Here is a 22,929-nt window from a genome sequence, read left to right as displayed (position 1 = left end):
AAATCTGGAGATTCTACAGAAGCGAGCTTAGGGTTGATGGTTTAAACATGGGACTGCTGGGAAGCTTGGGACGGCCAAGCCCCTGGCTGAGTCCCACTTTCACCCACTGTTGCCCCATCCGGAGCTGGAAACGATCGTGGCCAAAGAGGCACGCCAGAATCACGAACTCACAACTGTCACTCCTGAACCCTGAGACAGCCCCCACTGCACCCCCACAGCTCTGCGTCCCCCTAAAACCTCCACCACACCTCACGATCCACCTGGATATTGGAGAACAAGTGAAAAACAAGTGCAAAAGTATCCCCCAAGTTGGCTCGGCCCCTCGGCTCAGAGTGTGGAAACGGGAAGGCGCGGGTGCTCATAGGAGGTTGCTTGAGTCCTGCAACTAAATTCTTCTTCAGAGTCCCCCTTCCAGTATGGGGCGCAAATTTACTTGTCCCTTGCCAAGTGAGCGACAGGCCCAGTGTCTGATTCAGGGATGGAAAATGAACCATGACATTTATGACATCACTTATGACATCACTTCTGTTTCCATTAGGTACCTTAAAGAGCAAGAGCCTAGGACCTGAGAACCTTTTTGCCACCCAGGTGAATCTGTGCTGCAAGGGGGATGGACTAAAATAAAGGAGTGGAGAGGCAAATGCTGGACTGGTCGGTCACACAATGGGGGCCTGGGGGTAAGGAGAAGTCCCCTGATCCTGCAGTTGTCAACTAACATCGAATCAATGATATCTAAACACAGAATGTTACCCTGACTCTTGTGAAATGATCCCTGAGCTCAGAGACAAGAGTAAACACTGAGCACTGTAGACTATGGTGAAAAATATAGCAAGAAAAAAGGTAAATTCTACTGAAGGGGGGAAAATGATGTACAAAGACAAATTTGAGAGTAAAACATTAAAAGAGTCAAATTTCTGGTCCTTAAAAATCCCCTATTCTTGGGGCTGGAGAGATAGCACAGTGGATAGGGTGTTTGCCTTGCACGCAGCCAACCCGGGTTCGATTCCCAGCATTCCATATGGTCCCCTGAGCATTGCCAGGAGTAACTCCTGAGTGCAAAGCCAGGAGTAATCCCTGTGCATCGCCAGGTGTGACCCAAAAAAGAAAAAATAATCCCATATTTTTGATCTATCTGCGCTACAGAAACTCACAGTTTCTCATGAATCTCTGTTGTTCTTTCACAATTGTGCATATATACGTGTATATATAAGTGTGACTTTGTGTGATTTTTGTTTCGAGACCACAACCGGCAGACTCAGGACTTACTCCTAGCTCTACATGCAGGAATCACTCTGGTACCGACCATATGGGATGCAGGGCATAGAACCTGCGTCGATTGCTTGGATGGTTCCTTACCCGCTGTACTATAGCTCTGGGTCTAAGTAAATGTGCTCCTAGCACACCCAGTGGGATTCCTGAGCGAATGTCCTTACTCCTGGAAAACCAAAACTTTCTTGCTTAAAAAAAAACAAAATCCTTTACCCTGGTTGGATTCTAGTTCTAAACAATTAAGGTTTAACATTGGTTCATCATTTCTCCTCTGCTACAAGGAGCTGAGGCTTACTGAGTAACACCCATCCCAATCACACCCATTTCCTTAGTATTCGTCTTTAATTCCCTGTGCTCTGCTTCCCCTATACATTATTCACTCATTTTCCCTAATTACAACCTGTGAATTGTAAAGTCAGATTCTCGAGAGATCTCTGGATTTTGTATTTGTAAATAAAATGTTGACTTTCTCTTTCCTTTATATCCTCTACAGCTTACTTTAGAAAAAATATTCTTTTTTTCTCCTGAACAAGGACCAGTGCAGTCCCAAGTTGGGAAGATTGTGCTGGGAGGATTGAGATGGCCATGCCCCCAGCCCTCAGCTTTGTCTAGACAAAGGAAGTCAATATTATGCTTTTGTAACTTCAGAGTTAATTAACTGCAGATACTATATACTCCTAGGCATTGTCATGTTTATGAGACTTAAGCATCATCTGCCCTTTGTTCTTAGCACCCCAAAAGCAAGAGACTGAATGTACCCAGGAGAACTGTGAGCTACCCTGGCATCGAAAAGGGACAGGTAAGAGGGGTGACTGATCATGTACGCAGATAAACATTTGACAGAGTAAATTCTCATGGGGAGATTTACCCAAGGAGACACTCTGTCTTCCAGGGACATCTACGTTGCTTTTATCTTTTCCTCTAGTTGTATAAGTTATCAACACTTGTAGTTGTTTGGATAAACACAGTAAGAGACAAATATCCCAACACTTAGTTCTCTGGGCTTTGACAGCAAATAAGGCTTTTTTTTTTCTTTTTGCTTTTTAGGGTCACACCCGGTGATACAAGGGAATACTCCTGGCTCTGCGCTCAGAAGTTACTCCTGGCATTGCAGAAGGGACCATATGTGATGCTGGGAATTGAACCCAGGTTGGCCGTGTGCAAGCCAAACACCCTACACACTGTGCTATCTCTCCAGCCCCCCAGAGCAAATAAGGCTTTTAACACTTAATTCTCTGGGCTCTGAGAGCAAGCAAGGCTTTTACTGTAAATCCCAGACTAAGTCTTCAGGCCAGTTCACCTTCTCCTTCCCCATGGGGATCCTGTCTCTAATGCTGTAACTGTTTGCATCAAGACCATGCACACGTGCTTTATAGAATGTTCCATTTCGAAGCTGGGGTAGTTTTCCCACTTGCCCCTGGTCCATACAAGTTCCACGGCAGAACCTCCCTTTTGGGGTGTTAGGAACTACAGTAACTGAAGCCCGAGTCAAGTAATTATGACCAAGCAATTATGCCCAGGAGTAGATATACTTGAGTCCATCTACTCCGAAATACTAGGAGTATAAGCATTGATGGTCTTTCTGTGTTTAACCAAAGAACAGTGCTGTAGAGTGAAGACATAAAAATGCTATAGGGGAAACAGGGAAGCAGGTACAAATACACAGCCACTTGAACTACAAAGCAGTACAAATACAAAGTTGAGAATAACCAGAAAGTTATGGTACATAAGTAATCAAGACTGGCCTGGGGAACTGAGACAACATGAAGAAAAATACAAAGGAAATGTTAAAGATAAACTTTAACTAAATTAGGGATGTTAGCAAGGACATGATAAGCTTCTCTGGGAGGAGCAAAAGGGGCAATTCACAGATGAAGCCTAAGACACTTTGGGTTAATATCCAGCAGATCACCAACAGCCTGGCCCCTGTTTCCTTCTTTGATCCTCTGTTACCCTTCACCGGCCAGGGTGGGGAGACCAATCACAGCCACCAAAGGCATGCAGCGCATGTCCAGACATTATTTGAACACAACTCTCTGTGTAATAGCCGGGTTTTGCCTAATCAGGGAGAGATGAAGAATCGGGGTGCAATTTTCAAATTGATTTTAGGATACAGAAATTCTACGTTAGAAAAAACAACAATGTGGAGTCAGAGATATTAAGCTGGGAGGGACGCTTCCCATGCTGACCCTGATTGATATTCAGCATCTCACACGACACCTAAAGAACTTAAAAAAAAAGAATTCCAGAGTGCTGCTCCTTAAAGAAGCCCCGAGATTATATATCTGTGCCCAAAATACAACCAAAAATAGCCCTAAAGTAAATTTTCAGTTGCAAACCGCAACCACCCCTAGAACCCCACCCATGGCTGGTCTGGAAATCAAGGCTACTAATGAGTAGTGACTGAGGGGTACAGTGTCATTGAACAGTCCTTTTATAGTTTTGGAGGCACCACCGGCGATATGGACGAGAAACGTCTAACTGTGCTCAGGCACCCTTCCTGGTCGAGCTTGGAGATCGACCTTGGGTGGCCAGATGCAAAGCAAACGCCCTAACCGCTGTGCTATCTCTCAGGTCCTCTAGAGTGAACCTACAGCTTCTACAGCAGTGAGGTTGGGGCCAAAGCGTCCAAGACAGGGCCCAGCGCAGTCCCAAGCTGGGAGCGTAGGGACGGCCCAGCGCCCCCCACACCCACTCGGCCCCGCGCCCACCTGCCACCATCCCAGGCGGAGCTGCAGGGGATCCCCAGAACCACGCACTCACAACCGCGACCCCTGCGCCCCAGCACAGCCCCCACTGCACTCACCAAAGCTCCGAGTCCCCCACAAAACCCCGGCGGGCGGCAGGAACCAGGAACCGCGTGGATATCAGTTGAAAAAGCTTAAAAGTGTCCTTAGAGCTGGCTTGGCTCCGCCCCTCAGTGCAGAAACTGGGAGGCGCGGTGCGGGGTGCTCAAGGGAGGCTGCTAGTGTCCTGCCACAAAACCGGCCTTCACAGAACCCTACCACGACAGACAGACAGCCTCTTCTCACTTCACCTGTTTAACAAATGGAGGCCTGATCCAGCATCTTGCATGCAAACATGTAAATGCCCTGCTGTGACGTCACTTCCGCTTCTGCAAGTAGCCTTAAAGGGCCAGACACCAGCTGCACAGAGAACAACTAGGAAAATGCAGGTAAATGTGTAAGGCTGGTTGGCTGGAGCGAAACCACAGTGGAAAGTGTGTTTCCCTTGTACGCAACTGACTCAGGTTCAATCATCTGGATTCTATATGGTCCCATTTTGGTGTATAAGAGATTGTTAGGATTTTACTGCTTCCAAAGTGTAAGTCTCAAAATGTTTACCCTCAATGTTTGTGTAAATCAAATGGAAAACTGAATACAATGAGTGCAGATATGTTACAGCGAATGAAGTGTTTCCTTGCATGTGGCTCTACCTGGACACAAATTATGGACAGCACTGCGGGATGTTACTCCCAGAACATAACACAGAAGGGCCTGAAGAATAGAGGTTTGCCCTCTATACAACGTCAAAACAGGGTAACCACAGCATCCTGGTTGATCTATACCATGATCTATGCAAAGCAGGTCCTCTGAGCCAAGTCAGAGTCACAGCAAAGAATGAAACCATGGTGAGTCGTGACAGTACCCAGCAAAATGCAATGTCTGTACCTATTTACTTCTTATTTAATTCCTTCCACCTTGCCTTATCACTAAGAACCATTATTTACCAGTTAACATACTGGGAAGTCCACATGCCAGGACATTGTCATAACCATGGTGCAGGGGATAATCAGCAAGTACCTTTCACTTACGGTACCAGTATCACAGGAAGCTTTCACAAATAACAGGATTATTTCCTTCCTTACTGTACTTTTGTATCTACCCCCCACCTACTTGTTGAAACTAAAATTGTTTTACCTAAGGGCCCTGTTCTGACGCCGGCCATTGTTATCATGGAAGTGATTGATCCAACATAACTTTTATATTTACTAAAGCTTGAAGGAACATGAAAGCTTTCCTATATTCCTTACCTACAGGATTTCCTCCAGGATTGTCTTTAAAGTTGCAGGTGAGAATAATTCACTTTCCACGTTCTTACATAAATATATATATTCTTACATATATAAATATGTATATTTATATATAGCTTCTCTCCAGTGTGAATTCTCCTATGCATAAGGCCCAAGGATCCAGGAAAATTCCTTCCCACACTCCTGACAGATGTAATTTTTCACTGCAAAATGACTTTTCACATGCGCAGTAAGGGCTGGAGACAAACTGAACACCTTTCCACATTCCTTACACTTATGAGATTTCTCTCCACTGTGAATATTCCTGTTCAGAAAGCTATGCCAATTGCATCAAAATCTTCCTGCAGTCATTTCATATATAAAGCCAAAACCCAGGATAAATTTTTCTCACACAGAAAAGCTTGAGGATTGAGTAAAAATCTTCGCACACCCCTACATATGTCTTCTTCGAGAATGAATTTTCCTATGTTTAATAAGGAGTTAGGGGAATGTGAAGGCTTTGCAAAAGTCATAAAAAACATAAGATTTGTCTCCTATATGAAAATTTCAGTGTCACAAAAGGATTGTGAAATAAGCAAAGGCCTTGCCACACTCCTTACATATATACATGGATTCTCTGCAATGTGCGTTTCCTTATAGACAAAAATTTTTGAAAAGTAAGTGAAGACCCTCCCACAGTAGTGACACAAATAATGTTTCATTCACCTGTATGAACATTCCTATGCTCAGAAAGACCTGAGATGAAAGGCCTTTCCACCAACCTCACATATATAAGGGTTTTCTACAAAACAGAATTTATGAAAACTAAGACTTCAGGAAGAAGCAAAGGCCTTCCTACATTGCTCCCAAATATAAGTTATCTCTCCAGTGTTCCAGTGTGAGATTTTCTGTGTACTAAGTCTTGTGGAATAAGCAAAGATTTTCACTCTGTATATGCATATGGTTTCTTTCCAGTGTGACTTTTTCTGTGCATACTAAGATGTATGAGTCAGAGAAAGGCCACAGCACATTCCTTACATGCATACAGACTCTCCAGTATGAAATCTCCTATGTATAAGGTATGAGGATCCATCAAAGGCCTTCCCACATTCCTTAAACAGTTTCTCTCCTGTGTGGATGTTCACATAGTCCCACCGGGGTCATGCTGGACTCAAAAGTTTGTCCTCAGTGCTTACATTTCTGGGAATTCTGTCCAATATGGGCTTCTATGGGAAAGTGATGGTGCTAAGGACATGGGAAGAGTTATCTTCTGATCACCCTCAGAACACATCCCACCTGTCTTGGCATCCCTGTGGGGATGAGGGCCAAATTGCTCACTTTATCACAGTGTGCAGGAAGAGACATTCCACCAGGGCTGGCTACTGCCATGTAGAAGAACAGAGGATTGCACTCATTAGTCTATGCCATGAGAGTTTTCATGTCAAATTAAATTAAGCTCTGTAGGTAGGTAGCTGGTATGGTACGGGACAATGAGTTTCTTGGGGAAATGATAAATCCAGATGGGGATGAAAACAGTGACTCCGAAGCCAATCCTGGGGATTCAGAGAGGAACTGGCTTAGTAGAAACCAAGAGAGCTGGAGGCATGGAAGAGAAACAAAGGCTGGTAAGATCATCAGAGAGCAAGGTCTGGCCAACGCTCTACCACTTGACAACACGCGAGCAGTGAACTCTCAGCTTCAAAGAAAACCCCAGGAGGCAGTTTCAGAAACATGATTTCAAACTGAGAGTATCACGCTAGTACAGTGTGCTGCATGTAGTCAATCTAGGTACAATGTCCAGAATTCCAAAGAGTCCCCTGAGCACCATCTAATAGATGGAATGAATTTTCCTTTATCCAATCGTAAATGTTTCCTTTTTATACCTCTATTATTAGTAAAGTAACATGGGTGGGATCCAGGAATGTGACCATCCTTGTGAGAAATCACAGGTAAACGGAATGGTTTCCTGGGATGTGGAGATCTTGGGACCTGACCCATATTCCCACTTATAAAAGATTTCATCAAGGCGCCCCTTCTATCCTTTCAAACAACATTCTGTGCACAGTTACATGTATCTAAACTCTCCAACTGAGACCAGAGCAACTGTTGATCTGGGTAGGGTGTTGCTTGCACATGGCCAACCTAGGTTCAATCCCCAGGATCCTGTAGAGTCTCCCGGAGCACCATCAGAAATAATACCTGAGTGCAGAGCCAGGAGAAACCACTGAGGATCACCAGGTATTGTAGGATAATAGTAGACTGCCCTTGCTCCCTGGCCTGGGAGAACTTATGTTTCTTGATTGCCCATAACCTTTCAATTACCTTTGTCTCCTGATCAGACTTTGACTTTTAAATATTGTCTTTCTCTTCTCCTTAATGTCTTTTGCATGGTTAGCTATTTCAGAGCAATTGCTTTTTGTATGGATACAGGAAGACAGTTACAAAGAAGAGCCTGAGCTTGAGAGTTCATCTCCAGATAATATTACCTCCTGGACATCTGCTCTCTTGACTGAAGCCTCAGCTGCCCTTAATTCCTCAATCTCATAAAGAAGGGTTCGATGAGGGACTAGATGGACCCAGGGCAAGTGGTGAGCTAGCTTCGCTGGCATCGAAATGGGCCTGGCCAAAGTACCATAATGCTTATCTATAAGAGCCTGGTCATGGACAAATTTTGTCACGAATCAAAAAGTAATAACTAGACTTGGACACTGCTGGGATTGGGAATGATTGATCCGGCCTGAGTCTGAATCTGTGGTGAGAAGTCCCCAGGAGAGTCACCAACAAGTCTAAAAGTGTCTATTACTATGTCCATACAGAATGGTAATCATTAGGAAGTAAAACTAAATATGTCAATTAAGTTGCTGGTCGAAGGAGAGGAGTAACACACCTTTAGGGCTGCTTTTTCTTCAGGGGCTGCAGGTAACTGGGAAGTCTAGAAAATCATTTTTCATTGCGCTTCCCGTGGGGAGGCTGGATTGTGGTCGTGGTGAGAGAAGAAAAAGAGCAGATTCAGGGAGACAGGGGAATGAAGGAGACTGAGAAAAGAGATAGTCCTCCTCCACCCAGATCCCCTATCTTCCAGTATATAGGCGTTACACCCACCAACTGCCCCCGGTGCTGTGTAATCCCATCAATGGCCAAGACCCAGAGACTATAAAACCCTGCTCCTGAAAGAAAACACGTAGTCTCCTGCCTCTGTGTCTGGCTTTCTCACTGGTGCCTTTTGGAGGAGGGTGTGTTGAGTTTCCCTCCCAACCCCGAGCAGAGCCCTGGCAGCTCAAGACCTCTGGTTCGAGCCACAGCCATGTTTAAGACCACTCTCCACAAGTTCGGATGAGCCTCACGCATGAAGGTACCGGCAGAGGAACCCAAGTGTGCAGGACCTGGGGCTGAGATCTCCAAGCTGCTCGTATTGGAACTGGGCCTCCTCCACCCAGATCTCCCATCTTCCAGTATGTAGGCATGACACCCACCAACTGTTCCCGGTGCCGTGTAATCCCATCAATGGCCAAGACCCAAAGACTATAAAACCGTGCTCTGGGGAGTGCACGGCCACACAAAATTTTATTATCTAGTCTTAATCTGGAAAAACTGGCAGGCTACCAGAAGTATCCTGCCCAAACCACAGAGTCTGGCAAACTCCCCATGGTGTATTCAATATGCCAAAAACCAGTAACAATCATGGTTCTCTTTCTCCTGACCCTGAAAGAGCCTCAAATGTGGTACTTCTTAAAATCTCAGGGATAGGAAGAAGGAGACATTACTGGGGCATGCTTGAGTCAATCGATGAACAACAGGATGACAACGAGACAGTGAGAGAAGAAGAGACACAGAGTTAGAGGACACGGCTGCGACTTAAAGAGAAGGCTGAGAGCTGAGAGTAAGAGTGGCTGGGGAGATTGGAGAGGAGTCACAGAGAGCATTGGGGAGCGAGTTAGAGAGAGGGTTGGATAGAGCTGGGAGACAAGAGACTGAATAAACTGCAAGTAATCAGCAACCAGCCTGGTCCTCATTTTACTTTCCTCGGTCCAAAGCAACAACTGTCCAGGGTGGAGAAGTGGCCCAAGCGCACCAAATGTGGACAGAGAGGGAGAGCTACCAGGACAGACCGGGAACGTCTGTTAACGGGTAAATCCTGTTCAAAATCCCACTTCTCATAAGTTCCCCCAGGCCCCCCTGGAGTGACTCCTGAGTGCAGAGTCAGGAGTAGTCCAGAGCACTTCTGGCTGTGATCCGAAAACAAAAACACAAAAAAGTGAACTGTGGGGGGCAGCTGGAGCGATAGCACAGAGGGGAGGGTGTTTACCTTGGGCACGACCAACCCAGCTTTGATTCCCAGCATCCCCAATGGTCCCCCAAGAACCGCCAGGAGTAATTCCTGAATGCATGAGCCAAGAATGACCCTTGTGCATCACTGCGGGTGATCCAAAAAGAAAAAAAAATGAAAGTGAATTGTGTAGTTAATCAGAAAAAAGAACACAACTATCTCGACTTAGTAAAGAAGCATTTTTATGATGGCTACAGGGAAAGCACAGACCACGAGTTGCTTGTCTGGCACATAGCTGACCGAGGTTCAATCTCTACCACCTCACAGGGTTCCCAAACCTAGCATTATCAATGAGAACAGAGCCGAGATAAACTCTAATCTCCATTGGGTGTAGTCAACCAAAAATAAATCAATAAATTTAGGTGCCACAGCTATAGTCTGGTAGGGTACTGGACTTGTACACGGCTGACCTGTATACCCCGGCACAACACTGAGTACCATTTGTTACTTTTGGCAGCAACCACAGGGTATGACCATATATATGTGTGTATATATATATATATACACACACATATATACATATACACATATATATGTATATATACACATATATGTGTGTGTTTGTGTATGTGTGTATATCTATATCTACATATATATATATATATATATATATATATGTAATTTGTTCACTAGTCAACCTTCACCAACCAGTTTTGTAGAATGCAGGTTTGGATTTTGCTAAAGGTGGCAGAACTTTGAGCTTACCTGAGAGGTGCTTGGAGGAATCCTGCTTTGTACAGGAGAGTGTATCATGGTAGACTGCTTGCAAGGACAGGTCTTGCATTCCTGGCCTATCTCTGACTGCAGGAATTCAAATTCTATATAAATAATGTGAACCTTGTGAGAAAGTTACAGCAGGGGGCAGGGCTGAGGCACAGCTGGTAGACAGAGGTCAGGACAGGGTTGCTGGCTCCTGGTGCAAACTTGAGCCAGAAGTACAGGCTGCAATTTCAAAGGCTATCAGCGGCACAAAAGAGCTGACAGTGAGTGGCAGGGCATTTGTCATGAACGCAAAAGACTTAGCTTCACTACCTGAATTGCCAAGGAGTGATCCCGGAGAGCTGCTGAGTTTGGTAAAATCCCGCATAGACAATCCTCCTGCCCAAATAAAGGCAATGAGGAGTTAACTGTCAACAGAAGAGGTGCAAAATCTAGTAATATGTTCTGAACGGTCAGTCCTCTGGGTTTGTTGTTTCAGTTTTGGGACCACATCCAGAAATGCTCAGAGCTTACAGGTCAGGTTTTCAGGCTATGGTTTACCTATGGGTACGTGAATTTATAAAAGAAAAAGAGGATGAAAAATTAGAGGATGAAAAATTGTACTTGGAGCCAGAGTGATAGTACAGTTGGCAGGGCATATGTTCGGTCCCCGCATCACATACAGTCCCCCAAGCACTCCCAGGAGTGACACTGATATTTGTGATTGAGGGGTGGTTTTTGTACCCTTTTACTTAGTTCCTATTTAATCAGATTTCCCCTGGATTCCATCATCAAGACCCATTATTTACAGCGACTAGAGCAATAGCACAGAGGGTAGGGCGCTTTCCTTGCATGTGGCTGACCCAGGTTCGATTCCCAGCATCCCATATGGTCCCCCAAGCACAGCCAGGAGTGATTCCTGAGTGCAAAGCCAGGAGTATCCCCTGAGCATCTCTGGGTGTGACCAAAAAAAAGGACCATTTTTTTACAGGTTAACATACAAATCAAGTCCAAATGCTGGGACACTGGCATAGGAAATAGTAATCATTACTATTATCATTATGGTTTGCTATATAAGGAAACTCAGGAGGTTAATTCAGGTTCACCAGGAGCCCAGACGTTAGTAGGCATATGAAAATATACAGTGGCAAGAAATCTTAAGAGTTTACAGAATGGGAAGATCTTTGCGTTTCCCTGAATTGCAATCATCAGCAATTCCCTTTCCCTCATAGTACTGAAGACACCAGTTTAATTTGAACTTGAGAAGTGTAACGTAAAGAATGAACTAGGAGTGTATATTTAAGACATCAAAAGGTTGAAACAGAGTGTTTGCCACAAGATCCCCCAAGCAACACACTTCAAGAGTAATTCCTGAGTGCATATTCAGGAGAAACCCCTGAGCATCACCCAGGTGGGACACAAAAATGGAAAAAAAAATGGTCAAAGGGCAAGCCATGAGGAACCCAGAGATAATGGAGGCATTGTGTATCCCACCCAAGGGCTGGGGGAGATTGAATGATGCATTCAAGGTAAATTGAAATTCAGATTTTAGGGACTGCTGGGAGTTTGTCTTGCAGGGGATGACAGGATATAATCCCTTTCCCTCCCAGGCCCACCTGGAGTTATCCTGCCTGGGGAGCCAGAAGCAACTCCATTTCTGGTTGTGCCTTATCCCCACCCCTACAAAAAAGTACTTGTTTGTGTATTGAACAGAAAGCGCTAGTCAGGGGGATCAGGTTTATAAATTACAGATGTGAGCAATTTCAGTGATCCCTGAGATCAAGGCTTTCTCTGCCTGTAGATGGTTTTTCTGGGCTCACCTCCAGTATCACATGGTCCCCTGGTACCACAGGGAGTAATCAGCTACCTCGGAAGCACCGGGAAACTTAGAATTTGCATCTTTGGGGAGGGAGACATAGTCAACAGTGCTCAGGGCTTATTTATTCCTGCCTTTGCACTCAGGAGTCACTCCTCTGGGGCCAGGGTTGAGGGCTCCTAACGTCCTAAGGTCCACCAAATCCTAATGGTTTGGAGGGAATTGATGTAGGCATGCAGGAAAGCTCCCAAGGTAAAGGCAGTAAATTTCCCAGGAATAGCTCTGAAGTTGTGAAGGCCAACCTTGAAGAAAACAGAAACTAAGGCCTGATCACACCCTAACCTATGGCCAGTAACAGACCCAGAGAAGCTCCTGAAGAAACAAAAAGCCAGGAAAGGAATTTCAAAGATCATCACCACTCTCAACCTGCCTAGGCAACCTCCTTAGCAACGGGACTTTGACCTAGGTAAAAGCCTAGATTGGATTCCCTTCTGTTCCAGGGAGACCGCTCATTGGCTTTCCCAGACATTTGCGGGAGCAGGGCAATTGGAGGTTCCCCGAGTGTGGGAACCAAAGTCGAATTCCAGAAGGATGTGGGGTCCCCCAACACTGCTTCCGACCCCCTCACTCAAATAATATAGTCAGATCAGAAGGTGTGGACCAGGCGGGGTGGGGTGGGGGTTGGGGGATGACCCCAGACCTCAATGGTGCTGCTTCATTCTCGAGGGGTCCGTGTGCCAAGAGGAGTCACCTCTGATGGATTCAACTCTCTTACACCCGCAAAGCAAGACAGGGGATGAGAGAGTCCAGCATCTTCCGGCCCTGGCCGCGTCTGACTGGGCCTTGGTCAGGGAGTAAACTGGGGATCTGTGTCCGGGTGTCCCTGCTGCCTGGGGCTTGCCCCACTCACTCTATGTGTGGAAGGATACCCAGTTACCAGTGCTCCAGAGCCACCTACCCAAGAGTGAACAGGGTGACACAGGATAGGCTTGCTTTCCTGCAGTACGATGTGTCCAACCAACTCAGTTCTAAAGGTCTCCAGACCCCACTTCCACATATCACAGTGCCCCGCATTGCTGAGGGTGCCATCATCCGTCCTGAGTTTTGAGGTTCTTATACACAGGAGAAGTCCCATTTCTTCTGTTCTCCGTGGAGGAGGGTGGCAGAAGCCAGATTCAACTCCAGCATCTCCAGATGTCTGGGGTGAAGGTAACAGCAATCAGAGAAACTAGGGTGTGTTAAGGAGAATTTTAATTAACATACGTGGGGAGAGGATCACACCAGCATTGCTCAGGGATTCCTGCTGCTGGGACTCTCGGGGCCGAGAGAGATAACCATGAAAAAAACTGCCTTTCTTCGAACACTCTTGAACTTATTCACCAATGTGGCTTGGCACATGCCTCAGGCAACCGCAAGCGAACGTCCAAGCTGGCAAAACAATGCAGAGAAGCATCAAGGATGACCTCAAAGACAGGAGAACAGCGATGCTGGTAGATGTGGCAGAAGCCGGGAAAAGGTTTCATAATGCCCGCCTGTCCTTCACCAACTACAAGACCAAGATCACTCCCCTCCAACATCCTGATGGATCTATCACATCATCCAGAAGGGAAATGGAGAAGATTATTCATGACTTCTTCTCAGATCTCTTTAATAGCCATGTCCACCTGCCCGCATACCACATTCTGCACCATGGATATATCATTCCGAATGTTCTCCCTTCAAAATTCAACATGCCATCTCGTCGGTAAAGAAACAACACCTGGCCCAGACGAGATCAGACCTGAACACTTGAAGAACTTACCATCAGTACTCATCAATACACTGGCTCGGCTCTTCACATGCTGTCTGAATGCAAGGTTCCATCCCAATGGAAAACCAGCAAGACCGTACTACTATACAAGAAGGAAGGCATCCACGACATTGGCAACTATTGTCCAATCTGCCTATTGTCTCTCATCTACAATCTGTTCACTCGAGTCATCCTGAATAGGATTAGCAGAATACTGATGAAGAACAACCATGTGAACAAGGTGGGTTCCGAAAAGGATTCAGTACCATCTACAATATCCACATGATTACTAAGCTCATTGAGGGTTCTCAGGAGTTCAAGATGCCGCTCTGTCTAACGTTCATTGATTTAAAGAAGGCCTTTTTCTTCTGTTGAGATGGAAGCGGTCATAGAAGCCCTAGCCAATCAGGGTGTACAAACTCAATAAATCAGGATCCTCCGTGAGCTCTATGACGGATTCACTATGAGGATCTGACCACTCTACAAAGAAGTAATTATCCATGTCAAGAGAGGGGTTCAGCAGGGTGATACCATTTCACCAAAACTCTTCAGTGCCACCCTTGAGAACATCATGCGACGAATGGAATGGGAAGGAATGGGAGTGAAGATAGATGGTCGGCAACTATACCACCTCAGCTTTGCTGATGACATCATTCTAATAACACCCAACATCAGCCAAGAGGCAAAAATGATGACCTACTTCGATCGTGAGTGTGGAAAGTTCGGCCTACAGCTGAATTACAAAGTATCACAATTATGAAGACAATGTTTATTACAAACAGCCTCGTTTCTGATCCTCCATTCGCTTTCAATGGAACCACCATCTCCGAATGCAAGTTATATATACCTAGTTTGAGAAAGAAACATGATGAATGACCTGGCACCTGAGTTTCACAGGTGGATGAGAGTGTCTTGGAATGCCTTCAAGAGCGTTTAAGAAATAACTAAGAGGACAAAGAACCTCCAGCTTCGAGCACATGTCTTCAATTCCACTGTTCTTCCTGCATTAACATATGCCTTAAAGACCTGGGCCCTATGAAAACAGGATGAGAACGCTACTTGGGTCTTTCAAAGAGGAATCGAAACAGCTACGCTTGGAATATCACGCATCACTCAAATGAGAGATAGAATCCGGAGTTCTGATCTCCATCGACGGTCAAGAATCAGGGATGCTGTCTGATCTTCTAAGGCATCAAAAATCAGATGGGCTGGACACGAAATGAGGTTTACAGACAACCACTGGCCTAGACCCATTACTGACTGAATTCCACGGGACGTCAAAAGACTGCGTGGACGCCCACCTACAAGATGTTCAGACTTCTTACTCAAGACCCTGAAAAATCAGTTTGAGGCTCTCCATGTTCCTAGAACAAACAGATGCCATTGGGCTACACTAGCACGCAACAGGCATGCATGGAGACGTTACTGACACCCACTCGAATACATCTATGAATAAAGGGAGATCAATTGATCAATTGATATATTTTTTTAGGTTTTAGAATTACTGCTTTTATGCAGCAACATGGTTGGAACTGGAAGATACTGTCTTGAGTGAAGTTAGCCAGAAAAAGAAACAAAAACAGGATGTTGTTCACTCATCTGTGGAGTACCGAACACTGGATGTGGAAATGTAATGTAAAGGGGCTGCTTAAATCATCCCTGTTTCCAGAGTTTAGAGAGAAGCCGGACAAAGAAGGAATGAAATTTTGGGGGGAAGAGACCCAGAAGTTTACAGGGATCAGGGATTCACTTATGCCAGTGACATGAGTGAGGGGTGTAGCCATTTACCCAAAATACAGATGCAAGAGAACTGAAAACAAGAGATCTAAGCTGTAACCACTGAAACCTAGTCAAGTGCTTGTCCAGATGACAGGTGGGGGCAGAGTGGGCACCTGGGTGGGGAGGGAATACGGGAACACGGGTGGAGGGAAGCTGATGCAGGAATTGGTGTTCAATGATGGTACGCCTAAACACAACTATCAATAACATTGAAAATACTGGCATTTTAATGAAGACTTTAAAAAACAATACAATAAAATAAATTTCCAGATTTCAGCACCCACTGAGGTTAAAGACCCTCTAGTCCCAGCATTAGGCTCCGTTATTTTTCCTGTGATGCTGAGACCATAGATGTTGTTGTGGGGATGGAGCCGGACCCCACCTTTCAAGTTGCATGCTCGGTCCACTGAGCACTCCAATGGCATAATAGTTTCAACAAGAGACTCTTACAGCACACTTGTATGCAATACCCCTGTTCCCTAAAGAAACTGCTGTAATGTCACATCCTAAACTTGTGATTTAAGTTCTGAAATCACACAAAATGCACAATGAGAATTAGTCCAATGTTGAATGGAATGCAGCTGAATGACCAAACAGGTGGAGGACATCTCCATAGTTCTCACAGTCCAAGCAAGCCTACAGAAAGGGAAAATCTGCGGGAAGTGTTGCTGGGAGGAGCTCGGCAATCCCCCAAAAAATCCTTTTGGGTTTTGTTTTTAATCAGACCCAGTGATGCTTGGGATACCAAAGGGGATGCTGGACATCGAAGGTAGGCGGCATCTGTAAGGCAAGCACCCTCTGTGATGCACTGCTGTTCTGGTCCTAATTAACTTCACTATGGGCTCACAGTCACAATTTAACATACACACAATAAAACATTTTTTGGCGCGTACAAGTGTACAGTAGGTAGGCATTTGCCTAGCATGAGGCTGACAGGGTTTGATCCTTATACACTGCTAAAAGCAACTTATGAGAACCACCAGAAATAACTGTTGAGCATCCCCAGGCCTCATAATAAAAGAAAACTCAATTTCTTCCCATTTTCAAAAAAACATGACAATGATCCAAAGGCAAATATATGCATGGTGTCAGATTGACTGAGCAGGGTCCAGAAAGGGTACCCGACCCATTAGGTGTACAGTCTGGCCAGTTATACAACTGGGAAAACAAGAGCCTTGAAACACATGGACTACTTGACATACCTGACAGATAGGGAAGAATCACAACAAAGTCAAGAAAGCAAAGCACTGGATCTCTCCGTAATGAACAGCTCCGGGGAGAAGACACCCCTACCCCATGCCACACCCCCACATTACATGTTCTAGGAATGAGAAGGGGACGCTCAATGTCCAATAAGCAATGAAAAGACGTTGTGGACTGGAAGACTCCTGGGTTGGCCACATGCAAGGTAAGCATCCTACTTGCTCTACTATTACTCTGGCCATTTCTAAATAAATGAGAGAAAACGGGGGAAAATGGGAGAGCACTTAGAAAGCTTTCAGGTTTAAGTCTCAGTCATACAATGAAACACCCATCCCTTCACCATGCCCATTTTCCATCACTAAAAACCCAAGTATAACGCCATTCCACAGCCTTCCTCTACCTGTGGGGCAGATAATTTCCAATTCTTTTCTCTACTTTGATTACATTCAATATTTTGACAAAAGACCCACCATTATTATTTGGCATTTTACTCTGGCAGTTAGATCTGGTGAAAACGCAACAGTAGACAATTCTTTTTCATTTGCTGGTTATAAATAACATATGATTTTGGAATTCTGAAATTTTAACAACTAAATCTGGAGGAATTTCTGCAAAAACCTGCTGGGTTCCGAGATTTGTTCCTGAGTCTCTGGGATTATGGCCATTAAACAGCTTAATCACGAGCCAGAGAGGCGGTTCGTGGGAATGACTTAGGCTCTTGTTGGAGTGGGGAGGAATTGGCCAGCTCCACACCCATCCTGCGAGGCCCCACGTATCTTCCTGAGTGTGGGCACAAACCTGACTTTCCAAAGGCCTTTGGCGAATGGAGGCCACCGAGCCGCCAAGGAGGAGCAGTTGGCAGGACAGCACCAATTCCCCCTGGGGTGGACCTGGGACAGTAACCTACTGCAGGGTACAGATGCTTTTCTGCTAAAAGGCACTGGGTTTCGAGATTTGTCTCTGAATCTCTGGGATCATGTCCATTACTCACCTTGATCACGAGCCATAGAGGTCAATCGTAGGTGCCAGACAACTCAGGGTCTCGTTGGGGCAGGGGGAAAAGGGCCAGCTCCACCACCATCCCATTAGGCCCTGCATGTCTCCTCACTGCAGTCCCAAACCTAACCGTCCAGAACCCTAAGATACGGCGGCCACTGAGCCGCCAGGCACAAAACCTATTCCCACCTGAAATACCCAGCTTAGGTAACCTACTGTGGGGACAGAACACATTTCTTCTGAAAGCCACTGGGTTCCGAAATTAGTTTCTGAGACTCTGGGATCAGCCAGAGAGTTCGTACATGGGCAGTGACTCGGGGTCTCATTGAGGTGGGGAGGAAAGTGCAGAGTCTAGCCCAATCCCATGAGGCCTTGCATGTCTTGTCACTGAAGGCCCAAACCTGTCTGTCCAATGGCCTCTGGACGATGGTGGCCCCTGAGCCACCAAGTGGGATCAGGCGGAGACACACCCCCTTTCCCCCTTGTGGTGGTCTGTCGCCGGTAGCTCATTGTGGGTATCGGGCACATCTCTGCAAAAAGCCGCTGGGTTCCGAGATTTATCTCTGAGTCTCTGGGATCATAGCCTTTAAGAGGTTTGATCAGGAACCAGAGAGACCTTGCCTCCAATTATATAGCTGAGCAGGAAATGGTTTGTTGGTGTGTCTTGCACATACCTAACATTGGCTGTTTACTTTCTTGGAAGACTTTGCCCAAAGTTTTTGGAGTCTGGCCAAAGGCACAGCATCAATTTTGGAGTATCTGGAAGTCTGATGGTGCGATCAGGCTGCTGATGCAGTCGCCTTACAGGCACATATTGACCTGCTGGCGGTACCATAATCCCAGGTTGTAGAAATTCTATATATGGGAAAAAACACCAATAGTGGGGTTGGAATCACTGTGAAGCTACTAGGATGCTAGCCTCCCCATCCGATAGGTACCCAGCAGCACCACAGAATAATTCCTGATATGCACAACCAGAAGTAAACCTTGTGCATCAAAGAATCCCTTCCAACTGCCTTGAATAAAAGCAGCTATTAAAATTAACACAAAGAGGGGCTGAAGTGATAGCAGAGCGGGTAAGAGGTTTGACTTGCACGTGACCAACCCGGGTTCGAATCCCAGAAACAATATGGTCCCCTGAGCTTTACCAGGAGTAATTCCTGAGTGCATAAGTCAGGAGAAACCCATGTGAAACGCTGAGTGTGACACAAAAAGCAAAAAATATATATATATATAATCCAAAGAGTAAATTTTCAAGGCATATACCTCTCATTTGTCTAAACACACCCCAAAGTGCCAAACCCAGCACTGAAGCCAATGAAAATGACTGCCGGCCAAAGTGTCCCTTTCCTTTGGGGGCTGCCTGTGAACATATCTGGAGTTTCGATAAGTGTTAGGTCCAGTCCAAAGGCTCAAAACAGGGTCCTTCACAGTCTCCAGTAGGGAGGAACGAGATGACCAAGACCCCCACTCTTTGCAAGCTCCTCACACCAAGGCCTGAAGTCCATGTGCCCAACCTCCAGTACCGTCTTGGACCTGGATCGATGGTGGCTGCGGGGGCCCTCAGGATAACGCACCCTCACCCATGACACCTGAGTGACAGAACAGCACCCAATGCACCCCTCAAAAGCTCCACATCCACTAAAGCCTGGATATCCAGAACAAGTAACAAACAAGCGTGAATGCACCATACAAGCTGGCTTGACCTGGCGCTCAAGTGACCAAATCAGGGTGCTCAAGCATCCCAAATCCTAACACAGGAAACACTGAAGAATGAAGGATTACCTATTTTTCCATTTTCAAAGTATTCAATGCTGCATCTTGGTTGATTTCTGCCATAATTCTCTCCAGTGTGAATTCTCCTATGTATAGTAAGGCTTGAGGATTTAGCAAAGGCCTTCCCACATTCCTTACATATATACGGTTTCTCTCCAGTGTGAATTCTCCTATGTACACTAAGGCTTGAGGCATCAGCAAAGGACTTCCCACATTCCTTACATATATACGGTTTCTCTCCAGTGTGAATTCTCCTATGTATAGTAAGGCTTGAGGATTTAGCAAAGGCCTTCCCACATTCCTTACATATATACGGTTTCTCTCCAGTGTGAATTCTCCTATGTACACTAAGGCTTGAGGCATCAGCAAAGGACTTCCCACATTCCTTACATATATACGGTTTCTCTCCAGTGTGAATTCTCCTATGTATAGTAAGGCTTGAGGATTTAGCAAAGGCCTTCCCACATTCCTTACATATATACGGTTTCTCTCCAGTGTGAATTCTCCTATGTACACTAAGTCTTGAGGCCAAAGCAAAGGCCTTTCCACATTCATTACATATATACGGTTTCTCTCCAGTGTGAATTCTCCTATGTACATTAAGGCTTGAGGTTGTAGCAAAGGCCTTTCCACATTCCTTACATATATACGGTTTCTCTCCAGTGTGAATTCTCCTATGTACAGTAAGTTTTGAGGCTCCAGCAAAGGCTTTCCCACATTCCTTACATATATACGGTTTTTCTCCAGTGTGAATTCTCCTATGTACACTAAGCTTTGAGGATTCAGCAAAGGACTTCCCACATTCCTTACATATATACGGTTTCTCTCCAGTGTGAATTCTCCTATGTACACTAAGTTTTGAGGCCAAAATAAAGGCCTTTCCACATTCCTTACAAACATATTGTCTCTCTCCAGTGTGAATTTTCCAATGTTCACTAAGTCTTGAGGCCAAAGCAAAGGCCTTTCCACATTCCTTACACATATATGGTTTCACTCCAGTGTGAATTCTCCTATGTGCAATAAGTCCTGAGGCTCCAGCAAAGGCCTTCCCACATTCCTTACTTATATACGGTTTCTCTCCAGTGTGAATTCTCCTATGTACACCAAGGCTTGAGGATTGAGCAAAGGCCTTCAGACATTCCTTACATTTATACGGTTTCTCTCCTGTGTGAATTCTCCTATGTACACTAAGATTTGAGGCTTTCGCAAAGGCTTTCCCACATTCCTTACATATATATGCTGTCTCTCCAGTGTGAATTCTCCTATGTACACTAAGACTTGAGGCTTTCGCAAAGGCCTTCCCACATTCCTTACATATATACGGTTTCTCTCCAGTGTGAATACTTCTATGTATACTGAGGCCTGAGGATCGAGTAAAGTCATTATCACGCTCCTGACATATAGAAGGCTTCTCTGCACTATGAGTTTTCATAGGTCCATTAAAATTAGAGGTCTGAATGAAGGCCTTCCTACATGTCTGACATTCATGAGGTTTCTCTCCTGTATGAATTCTCCTATGCATAAGATGTGATGATTGATCAAAGGCCTTCCCACATGTTTCACATGCAAAAGGTTTCGCTCCTGAATTTATATTCATATGGTCATGATGGAGTAACCCTTGACTCACACTTTGTTCTTGGGGCTGACATTTCTGGGGATTCTGTCCACTATGGTTTTCTAAGGGTACACCACAGTGCTGAGAACATGGGGAGGCTCCTCCACATTCCTTACACCTATATGGGTTCTGCTCACGGTGACTGTGGTTGAGGGTATGTTGCTGTGAGGGACTAACTATAAACAGTGCTTCTCTCCCTAGCAGGTACCCCATTGGGGAATTTTGTGTCTGTGAACTGAGAATAACACACTCCAAGGAACTTTTTCCAGGAGAGGGCTTCTTCAGAGTGAGGTAGCTCTCACCATTCTGATCACCCTCAGAAGAAATCCCGCCTGTCTCGTCGTCCTCATGGGGCTGAGGGTCGAGACATTATCATACAGTGCAGGATCAGAGACATTCCACTCGGGGTGGCAGCTTTCCTGCAGAACACCAGAGGATTCTAATTATTGACTTATTCACTGAGTCTTCCTGTCAAAAAACTGAGCCCTTCAGATGTAGTTCCACACATATGCACCACAAAAATGCAATTACTGACATATGAATTGTCTTACTATTGAATAACTTCATGTTACCGTAAGTTGGATGCACAACATTGATGGATAGAGAGTAAATTCTGGGACTTTCCCCCTTTTTAATTTAATGAAGGAATACAACTAGAAATAATTCCTTCTTTAGAAAACGGACACATCCATTTCAAGAGAAAATGAAATAGATTCACATGTGGATTTGGTTAAAGTTCTGTGTGGAACCTGTGATGCAGGGGTGAAGACTACGCTGCATCGTAATGCAGCTGAGACAGATCACGTGGCCATTGCAATGCTCTCACCACAAGTGATTCCTTTCAGGATCAATAAAGTTTTTTTTTTTCTTTCTGTTTTGTAGTTTCTATTCATTGGAGGTTGGGTGGGTGGAGGAGCACACCATGCAGTGTCTCGGATCAGTTCTGTGGGTCTATGCTGTCTATAAGGCGTGCTGGGTAAGGACCATCCATCCCTATGCAAAACAAGTATATTTCTCACTGCACCATCTCTAGGGCGCACAAATTAGCTTTCTAAACAACTACCACTGTCAAGCCAATCAAAAACTCACAGTATTTTTATACATGGTTGATGTCAGCACCTAGCAAAGCTAAGAGTCCTCTACTCCAAGCATCAGGTTTTGGAATTTCTCCCTGCCAATCCCAGCCCTCCACCTTTACAATCACATACTTGGTCCACTCCTGCTGGCATAATAATATTTATTCTGTATTCGTGAATCTTACCAACTCACTCGTAGTTGCTGACCCCATTCCCAAATCAAAGTGCTGTAATACCAAATTCTGAAGTCGCGGTTTCAGTTCTGAAACTGAAGAGAACATGCAATTCACACATGTCACACATGTCACAATATGTAGCAAAATGATGCCATGTAGTTAAGAGTACATCTCTGTGGTTCTCAAAGTCCAAAGAGTCCCACACTAAACAAAAGATTCGGATAGTGGAAAACTGTGAGGATCTTGGCAATTCTACACTAGGTTATGTTTTTGTTTTTGAGCAGACCTGGTGATGTTCGGGGAACCAGGTTATTGAACAGATTATTGAACAGGTCACATTCAGGTACTGCAAGGCGCTCCCTGCTGTACTATCGTTTAGATCCAAACTATCAATGT

The 22,929-nt window shown here is 45.2% G+C and overlaps 1 protein-coding gene across 1 annotated transcript; it reads right to left on the bottom strand.

Moving 5' to 3' along the window:
* Nucleotides 1-13,056: 13,056 nt before the first annotated feature.
* On the bottom strand, nt 13,057-20,945 carry LOC130022207 (zinc finger protein 345-like; the record flags this gene model as incomplete). The annotated part of the gene is made up of 3 exons (XM_056112963.1): nt 13,057-13,077; nt 19,782-20,512; nt 20,765-20,945. Coding segments are annotated over 3 exons (933 nt in total), but the record flags the coding sequence as incomplete, so codon positions are not given.
* Nucleotides 20,946-22,929: the final 1,984 nt, after the last annotated feature.

Source organism: Sorex fumeus, unplaced genomic scaffold (assembly GCF_029834395.1).
Source record: "Sorex fumeus unplaced genomic scaffold, SorFum_2.1 ptg000019l, whole genome shotgun sequence".
NCBI classification, from domain to species: domain Eukaryota; kingdom Metazoa; phylum Chordata; class Mammalia; order Eulipotyphla; family Soricidae; genus Sorex; species Sorex fumeus.
The sequence above is the reverse complement of the archived record's forward strand: the minus strand, read 5'-3'. Positions and strand labels throughout refer to the sequence as shown.